Source organism: Solanum pennellii, chromosome 5, assembly GCF_001406875.1.
Source record: "Solanum pennellii chromosome 5, SPENNV200".
Lineage (NCBI taxonomy): Eukaryota > Viridiplantae > Streptophyta > Magnoliopsida > Solanales > Solanaceae > Solanum > Solanum pennellii.
In genome coordinates, this window is record NC_028641.1 from 6,356,674 (window position 1) to 6,366,425 (window position 9,752).

The 9,752-nt window shown below is 30.6% G+C and overlaps 2 protein-coding genes across 2 annotated transcripts; both read left to right on the forward strand.

The window, feature by feature from the left end:
• The first annotated feature begins 1,557 nt into the window (after positions 1 to 1,557).
• Positions 1,558 to 4,641, forward strand: LOC107018857 (26S proteasome non-ATPase regulatory subunit 10). The gene is made up of 5 exons (XM_015219439.2): positions 1,558 to 1,871; positions 2,864 to 2,996; positions 3,706 to 3,830; positions 3,926 to 4,072; positions 4,260 to 4,641. Exons 1-5 carry the CDS (start codon positions 1,692 to 1,694, stop codon positions 4,392 to 4,394), a joined length of 720 nt encoding a protein of 239 aa, XP_015074925.1. The 5' UTR covers positions 1,558 to 1,691; the 3' UTR covers positions 4,395 to 4,641.
• Positions 4,642 to 5,544: 903 nt separating this feature from the next.
• Positions 5,545 to 7,122, forward strand: LOC107018473. The gene is made up of 4 exons (XM_015218966.2): positions 5,545 to 5,852; positions 6,272 to 6,361; positions 6,440 to 6,536; positions 6,732 to 7,122. Exons 1-4 carry the CDS (start codon positions 5,630 to 5,632, stop codon positions 6,868 to 6,870), a joined length of 549 nt encoding a protein of 182 aa, XP_015074452.1. The 5' UTR covers positions 5,545 to 5,629; the 3' UTR covers positions 6,871 to 7,122.
• Positions 7,123 to 9,752: the final 2,630 nt, after the last annotated feature.

Genomic DNA, 9,752 nt, shown 5'->3' on the forward strand with positions numbered 1-9,752 from the left:
TGAAGGAATATTGATTGTATTGAAGTGTTAACCTAATAAGGGAATACATGGGAGATATATATAGGAGATATAGGAAGGAGTACTAATCCTAATAGGACTAGGATTAAGGAGTACTAATCCTAATAGGACTAGGATTAGTACACAGTAAATACTAATATTATTTAATACTATTTATTTAATACTATCTGTTATTAATAAGTTATAGTTTGAATTATAATTATTATCGATATAGCTTGTATAATAGCGATTCATAGTAATAATATGATTAAAAAAAAGAAGCTGGTGAAATTAATGAGATACAAGAGAGAGGAGAGATACTAGATATATAAGATGTATTCGATGAATATAGATCGTATCAACGAATATATATTGAAACAAACTATATTTGATACATACATGTTGTTGGAGGAAAGAGGGAGATGAACATGATTTGGAAGAGATACTATCTCTCTCTATGTCTATACGTGATTTTTATTGAAGGAGATTCGAATGAATCTGTTTCGAACCAATTACATTTTGTATTGATCCAGTTATTTAACAGGCATTATGTTATATATCCTTCTACAAATACTTAAATTGGATGAAATTCTGTAAAATCTAACTAAAATGTTAATAGAAACTTTAACTACTTGTAAAATACGTTAATTTTCCTTATTTCTATTTCTTTATTATAACGTTTGTTTTTTAAGCTGATAATTAGAAAAGTGTTAGGAATATTAAACTATAGGTTATAACATTAATGATTTTAAAAATATGACAACATAGCATCCATATATTCTCCCTTGTGTTGATAGAATGACCACATTGTGATGCTCTAATTTGTTCACAAAAAACACTATAAATAAATGCCAATTTATGTTGATATATTCACATTATTAATATGAATCATGATGAACAATGGTGAATCCCCAGAGGAGTGTGCCTGGAAACACAGGTGCATTTTGGTCCTTTTTTTTGGCAATTGTTGGACCAAAATATATTTGTGTTCTCAGGTCACCCCTTTGGGATCACCTTGTTTTTTTATCGTATTTTAATTTTGTAGAATAATAGTTATTACTTAAATACACTCGTATTATCATTTATAGATTGTAAGATATTGTATTTTTTTACCGTCCTTAAATATTACTTGATTGATTAAGGTATTGTCATTGTGTTACTAAAATTTTCTAAAGTTTCTTATACTTATGGTAATCCATTCATATATTAGATGTGGCTAATAAGGTCATTTATCTCAAATAGAGCAGTAATCGTAAGAAAAAAATGTGTCGAATACAATTACTCGTTCGCTGAGCTGATTAAAATTGAAATATGTTAACATATTTTTTATTTATTTTTATTAAAAAATCATTGAAGAATTGATTTTCGTCACTCTAACACTAACAAATAACAATGAGTTGATGGAAGTTTCTTTTTAATTTCCTGTTGTTGTTTAACAAATTTATTTATCGATATTTCAAAAAGTTATAATAATGCATAAAATCATTTGTATTTACTTGTTTTACTCATTTGAGAACTATACGTTACGGGACAACTCGATGCACTAATAAACTTTTACTAGTAAATTCCCATATTACCCTCCATTTCATCTCAAAACTATACATCGGCAAATTCCGAGTGTTCAGTTTCAAAACCCCACCAGCGCCAGCTAAAACCCTACTGACACTCTACCGTCCGTACAAATTCCGGCGAAAATGGAATCGGAAAAATCCTCAGCTCAAATCAAAGACAAAGATTTGTTCAAAGCTGCTGAATCTGGTGATTCATCGCTCTTCAAATCACTTCCTGAAGAACAACTCCTCAAATCCCTCTCTCTCCGTAATGAAGATGATCGTTCTCTCCTTCACGTTGCCGTCTCTTTTGGACACACTGAGGTAATTTCAGCGAAAACGAGTAAAACTTGTGCTTCGTGTAACCCTTTCGGCGAAAAATTCTACTGTATTTACAATGTTAAAATTATTTTATATATATATAGTAGTCCCCTTGTATCGGGAATTTGTAGTTAAAGATTGGTGGAGCTCAGGTTGCGAGAATTAGTTTTGATGCGAATTCAATTGTTGGTTTGTTAATCTTTTTGAGATAAATTTTAATATTTTTGAAATTAGGATTCTCCTGGTATTTACATGTTTGATGTTTTTCCTGTCCAAGATTCCACTTTGTGAACTTTGACTAGAAATCAGGTCAAAAGAAGTGTAATCGAAGTAGGATCCAAAGGAAAATAACGACAACAAAATAGCAAGATAAATGAAGTAACTTGTAGTAGTTAAAGTGTGGGATTGAAATGCATCTTTCTTCTCTAAATAATGGTGGCAGTGAGTGAGTGTGTGCACACTAAAACTAATCCTCTTTTTTAAAAATGTTATCATATTCTATGTCTCGGACTCTTCAAAAATGTTGTAGTGTGCGTGTCAGATCCTTCAAACTTAGTATACTCTTGGAGGATCCAATAAGGGTGCAATAACACTTTTGGAGAGTCCGAGTAACATAGATCATATTACCAGTTGATAACTAGAATTGTAACTTAAATGTACTTTTGTTTAGTAAAAGATGAATTAGTCTAAGCCATATCTAGTTCTGGGAGTTAGTCGAATCGACTTTCAACAAGGGGAAATGTTTAAAAAAATATCTTCGGTTAAAAGGGGTGCGTGTGTGTGTGTGCAAATCACATTATTTTCAACATTTGGTAAATCATAGGAAAGGATTTTTATGTTTGATTCTCCAAGTAGCAATGGAGTCAACCAAATTGGGGAGGGAGAGAGAGGGTGTACAAATTTTATCTAATTCCTGAATGTGATGTTTATAATGTTGAATATTGGGGTTGACATAATAACTTTGTGAAATTTCGGTTTTGGTGATGGCATATTAGGTGGTGAAGATTCTTGCAGCTGCTGATCAGTCAGTGAGTGGTATAAATAGTGGTGATGAAGAAGGTTGGGTGCCGTTGCATTCTGCCGCAAGCAGTGGTAATGTGGAAATTGTGGAGATTCTGCTTAGCAGAGGTGAGTAGTATAACAATTTGCTGTGTTGTACTAAGCTGAACATTTTATCAATGTCATATAAAGATTTTATCTTTACAAACTTCATCAAAAAGATTCTATCATTACAAAACTGGAAACGATATGTCAAAATGAAAGTAAAAGATCCAAAAGATTTCTATGCATTTAAGAGAACAGTTTTCTATAGAATTATCAGCCTTTGGAGTTCAATTAATTTGTGTGCAATAATTCCACTGACTTGTGGATTTCAAGGAGTAGAAGAAATTGAATGGATGTGCTAAACACATATGATCGTGGATGTACAGTTAAAAATTAGCATTTCTGAATTTTCCTTGTGTTCATTGCTATACCATCATTTGCTATGTTATACTCAATGTACAAGGTAGTAGTAGATCGAGCTGGCCATTACTTATAAAAGCTATTGGAGATCAATGGTATTGAGTGTTAATTTATATACAAATCTTTTGCATTTTGCCTACCTGACATCGCAGTGGTCAGTCATCTAGTAATCAACTGATTCACAACAGAAACTGAATTGTAATAATTTGTGCTTTTGTGCCTGTCCACCTACCCATTCGTGTATTTCACTAACCTGTGGAAGTGTACTGGCTTTTGTCAGCATTGTTTAGAGAGCTTCAATGAATTCAGTTTACTCATTTTAATAGTTGAGCCATGAATTTGTTATGGTAAATGTGAATATATTTGTAAATAGGGGCTGATGTAAATCTGAAAAATGATGGTGGCCGCACTGCTCTTCATTATGCTGCTAGCAAGGGTCAAGCGAAAATAGCTGAACTTTTGATTTCACGTGGTGCTAAGATCAATGCAAAAGACAAGGCCTGTAATCTTATGCTTTGGACTACTCATCTCCTTGAAAAGCTTATTATATTTGATAGTTAGGGTGTTCATAACTTCTTGCTGTGGTGATATAGGTAGGATGCACCCCATTGCATCGTGCAGCTAGCACGGGGAACTCTCAGCTGTGTGAACTACTAATTGAGGAAGGCGCTGAAGTTGATGAAGTTGATAAGGCAGGGGAAACACCTTTGATGACTGCTGTTGTATGTGGCAATAAAGAGGTACATAAATCTTGTTCATGAGCTATATAGATCGAAAGGACCATAAATATCTTACAAGTGAACAGTTCACAGATCCCACCCCCTCTTTTTTTTTCGTGTGTGTTTGTGAGATAAGGAGATCGTCTTTTCTTGAACACTACATTTCGGGACAAAACAGCAACACATTGTCATTATGTTTACTCGACAGGTAGCTTTGCTCCTCATAAGACATGGAGCAGATGTTGACATTGAGGACAAGGAAGGGTACACTGTTCTTGGTCGAGCTTCTAATGATCTTCGTCCAGTATTAGTCGATGCTGCAAAGATGATGCTCGAAGGATAAACTCCACGGCCTCATAATAGCTCATCAGAAAACCCAAGCCAACTCTGTAAATGTTCAACCTGAAGCGTGCTCAACTAGACACATACCGACGAATATTCTGGAACTATTTTGTTGTAAGGGAGAAAACCTAAATGTTGTACTAAACTCTTGGTGATGCTCCTTTAGTTATGACAAGTGCATCCATTTTAGAAAATCTTGATAATTGACTCAAAACTTTTATATCGAAAGATATTTAAATTTATTTAAACAAGAGTCAACATTAAATAAAAACAACAAAATAGCGAGTAAATGATATAAAGGTTGCTAATATATAGTGTAACCATTTCGGTCATGTTCATCCGGCGTTAGTAGAGAGACTATTTCTGACAGGCTCCGACTCAAGGAAAAATGAGCAAAGGAAATAGGGAAAATTGTATATAATGGTAAATTAATAAATTAAATTAGATATTATAATCACTCTTCAATTTAATTATATTGGGTAGCAAACTGTTTGCCAATCACCTCTCTCCCTCAAACTCTCGCACGCCACTCTCTCTTTGTCGCTCCATCTCTCTCTCACTCCCTTTCACTTTTATACAGACACAAGTGTATAAAATGTGTTTCTGTTTGTACAAAGCGAGAAAAAAATTGTATATATACAGATATTTTCATTCCCCTCTCTCCCTTCTCCCAGATCTCGCTCGCCACCGTCGCCTCTATCGCTTATACAGACAGAAACAAAATGTATAAATTGCATTTCTGTTTGTATTAAGTGAGAGAAACTTGTACATACAATTGTAAATACATATATCTTCGTCCTATTCACTTATAATTATACAATACAAATATTTTCCTGCCAATTTTTTTTTGTCTTTCTCTCTTTCTCGTTTTATACATACACAAATTATACAATTGATTTGTATACTACTGTTTTCTTTTGTATTTGCATAGTGAATTATACAATTAATTTCTTTGTATATATATAGCGAATTATACATATATATATTTGTTATAAAGCGCAATCATACAAACTTTGTTATAGTATACAAATATAAAATTTTGTGTTTTCTATATGTGAAAATTGTTGTATGTTCTTCTTCAAAATGGTCCAACTAACAAATGATGGCCCAAAGCCCAAGAGATAACTAACCATTTGATTGAAATTGAATGATGGCCATTTGTTTTCTTGTGCTTCCCTATCTTCTTCTTCTTCTACTACTTTTTTGGTCTAGTGGAAGCAGAGCAAAAGCAGAATTATGACTATGGCTACTCATATTTCTCCAATGAAGCAATTCCCTTCAACTGCTCTTCAACCATTCCTATCAATCTTTCAAAGAAAACCAGTACTAATTTCTTCACTTAGAAAAACTCCTCATCTTTTCTCTTATTCATCTCCATCCCCTTTCGAAAACTTCACATCTCCCAAGTCATTCGTTCCGCTTTCTGCTTGCCTTGCTGTTCTTCTATGGTCCTCTCCTGGTAATGTTATCTTGATCAATCTTTACTTTGCCCCTTTAGCCTTTTCTTATGTTTGTTTACATAGTCTTGATGTTATATGTATTGAGCTATGACTATAGAAGCGGATCTAGAATTTGAATTTCAGGACGTAACATAAGCATATACATGTTGTCCATTCAAGAGGAGTGTTATTCTCTTTGATCCATCATCGTGTAAGTGAGGAATGTCAGTCATCATAGTCTGAACTTAAAACTATTAGGTTTTTCGTCGAACTTGTGTATTCAAGGGATATAGAGGGTTCATATTCATTAGGATAAACCGTTTGACAGATTGATTAACTGTTTTGTTGCTCCAATCGGTTATCTAATTTAGTTTCAATACAATTTATTCGTTTTCAATGTTTAGATACTGATAAAGATGTCATTCTGTTTCAATTGCAGCTAATGCTGGATTTCTTTCGGGTTATACTGGTATAGAATCAGTTCCTGGCCCTGAACTACCTAAGATTGAGTTTCTTAATCGTTGGAACGGTATATTCTCAAATAACATTGTAAATAGAACTCCGCTAACATTTTGCAGTAAGATCATGATATGCTCTTTTGTTGCAGATAATAATCAGAAAAAGTATGCAGAACTTGATGAAAAATTCAAAGAGTCGCCTTTGCTTAAACAGTTACTCGAAAAATCCAAGCAAAATAAAGAGAAGTAAGTTTTCTTTCATCTCGAATGATTAGTTTTTGAACAATTTTTCTATACACAACGAGATATCATTTCTGTAGTATAATTTTTCGATGAAGGAGTGAAAATTGATTATGCACTTTCATCCTGTTTCGTAAGGTTGCATTGCATAGGTTGTCCTTTTAGTACCAACCAAATGGTAATTGTTTGTGTTTTTTTCAGGAACAAAAGGTCAATTGAAGACAAGTATTGTTTACGCGGAGCTGAATGGGGAGTTGGAGATTGCTCAACAGCAGGAATGACACCAGAAGACAGAGATAGCTTCATTGCCATGTTGAAGCAGAAGGCTGGTGTAGAATGAACGCGCACTTTATCGATAATGCTGGTTTCAATTTTCGAATGCAGAGAGTGAAGATTGAATCGTAATGCTGAAAATTCGCGCTAGGAGACATGGGAGTTTGATTGAGCCTTATAAGCTCTGTTAGTATTAGCATAAGCACAAGAACATGTCAAAAGAGACATTTCTTCTATTGTTCTATAGCTTGTAAATACATTGCATTAGAAAATTATGAGCTTGAGAGTGGCATATTGATATCACGAAAAGCGTTTGATATACCGTCGATTTTTTCATTTAAAGCTGATATACTCTCGTTATAAAAAGTGGCTCACATACTCCTACTCCTACCATTACAAAAAAAAAATAGCTCGTATATACCCAACCCTTATAGAAGTGACTAACATATACATGTACAGTAAAAAAAGTAAAAATATCATTTTGAATTTAGTAAACAAAATATTTTTACTTTCATTCTTTAGTGTAAAAATAAGAGAAATGAAAAGAAAAGACAGTGTGTACGATAAAGATTTAAAAGTTTTTTTATTGCTATATAGTAATCTAATCTTTATATCTATAAAAAAAAAAACTTTAGAGCATTTATAATAAATTTTATAAGAAAATAAGTGAAAGAAATTAATTTGACCATCAAAATAATAAATTGAAAGTAGTTAATGAATAAAAATAGTCAAAAGGAGAAAAAAAACTTGCGAGAAGGATCTATATACCCTTTATATGAATTATCTTTTTCTTTTTTAAGTAAAAAATTTTAAAATTATTTTTTTCACGGTAAAGTATATATAATCTCTAAATAATAAAATTATGAAATATTATAGTAAATATTTTTTGTTTTACATTTTAGCAGCGAAATTGGAGAGGAAAGAAGAGAGAGAAAATAGTTACATCCGAATAAAGCATAAAACTCATTTGTGAAATCTAATTTTTATATATATGTGTTTTTATTTAAAACTTATTTACTTTATTTTTATAATTAATTTTAAATATTTTATATATATTTTTATTAAAACTTATTTATAATTTATTTATGAAAGCAAAAATGTTGACGAAGATATTTATGTTATTGGTGTTATGTGTATGATCGTTTGTGGCAATTGTTGGTGATCACTGTTTCCTTTACCAATATTAATACTCTTATTATAATAATAACTATGGGTGATCACTTCTTAAATAAAAAAAAACGATTCAAATCAAAAGATATACCCTAATATGAATTATCTTTTCTATAAAATAAAAAATTAAAAAAATTATTTTCACCGTAAAGTATATATAAGCTCTAAATGACAAAATTATGAAATATTATAAGTTAATATTTCTATTTCACATTTTAATCGCGAAGAATTGCAATCGAATAGCGCATGAAGCACATTTACGAAAAGCGATTTATGAAGAACATTAATAGTGGAGTTTCGTACCTTCTCCTTTACCAATATTAAATAATAATAATAATAATAACAACAACTAGGGGTGGTCACGTTACAGATAAAGAATTAATTCAAATAGAAAAATCGAACCAAATCGATTTTATTTGTGTTTAATTATAATTTAAAATTAAATAGTATCTGGTTTGAGTTTAAATTTGTTTAGGTAATAAAAGAAAACAACTAAATCGAATATGCCATTTATGAAGAAGATCTTATTATAATAAGGATAATAAGTAAGAGTGGTCACTGTTTAGATTAAAATCGATTCAAATTGATTAAGTAAATCAATTTTATTTGGATTTGATTTGGTTTGGTTTTAGATTGTAGAAAATTTATAGTATTTGGTTTGATTTCGTTTATGTTAAGAAGAAGAACTGAACCAAATCGGATCGAACCGAACATTTATATATATTATTGTTATTGTTGTTGTTGATATTATTACTAGTACTATTATTATTATTATTATTATTATTATTATTATTATTATTATTATTATTATTATTATGTACTCTTTATGGATATTACTAGTTTCTATTTTAAAATGTAAATGGATGATCCAAAGAGTGAAGATTGAATCGTAATGACATTAAAAGCTTTTAATATAAGTTGAAGAACTTGTCAAGGGACATTCTTCCATTGTAAATACATCGCATTAGTAAACTATGAGCTTGAGAGTGGCGTATTGATATTAAGGAAATCGGTCAGATAAATCCGTTAATTTTCTCATTTAAAGCTGATACACGAGCATAAAAATGGCTTGTAAATACTCCTACCATTACATAGCTAATATATACCTCAACATATACATGTATCGTTACAAAAGTTACAAAAATCATTTGAAATTTAGTAAATATTTTATTTTTACTTTCATTCTTTAGTTTAGTGTAAAAATAAGAGGAATAAAAAAAGAAAAAGACGTGAGTAGAAAAAGATTTAAAGCTTTTTTTTTAATTATTGCTATATTGTAATCTAATTTAATATCTATAAAAAAAATATTTAGAGCATTTATGATAAATTTTACAAGAAATAAGTGAAAGAAATAAATTTAATCATCAAAATAATAAATTTCAATTAGTCAATAAATGAAAATAGTCAAAAGAAAAAAAAAACTAGTGAGAAGGATCAATATACCATAATATGAATTATTTTTTTTAATAAAATGTTTTAAAATAATTTTTTCACAGTAAAAAGTAAATAAGCTCTAAATAACAAAATTATGAAATATTATAAGTAAATATTTTTTGTTTTACATTTTAAGGAAGAAGAAAGATGAGAGAGAAAACAGTTGCATCAATACAAGTGTTTTGCACCTGCTCCTTTACCTATATTAGTATTCTTAATATAATAATAATTAGGGGTATTTATGATTTAGATAAAATCTAATTCAAATTGAAAAATTGAATCAAATTGATTAAATAAATTGTTTGTATTTGATTTGGTTTGGTTTGATACTTTTAAAATTCAATG

Bases quoted from the DNA above. Each gene is read 5' to 3' on its own strand.
- LOC107018857 (XM_015219439.2), top strand. From the start codon at position 1,692: ATGGAATCGGAAAAATCCTCAGCTCAAATCAAAGACAAAGATTTGTTC. The intron at 1,872-2,863 runs GTAATTTCAGCG...ATGGCATATTAG, and splicing joins TCTCTTTTGGACACACTGAG to GTGGTGAAGATTCTTGCAGC. The intron at 3,831-3,925 runs GCCTGTAATCTT...GTGGTGATATAG, and splicing joins AGATCAATGCAAAAGACAAG to GTAGGATGCACCCCATTGCA.
- LOC107018473 (XM_015218966.2), top strand. From the start codon at position 5,630: ATGACTATGGCTACTCATATTTCTCCAATGAAGCAATTCCCTTCAACT. The intron at 5,853-6,271 runs GTAATGTTATCT...TTTCAATTGCAG, and splicing joins TCTTCTATGGTCCTCTCCTG to CTAATGCTGGATTTCTTTCG. The intron at 6,362-6,439 runs GTATATTCTCAA...CTTTTGTTGCAG, and splicing joins GTTTCTTAATCGTTGGAACG to ATAATAATCAGAAAAAGTAT.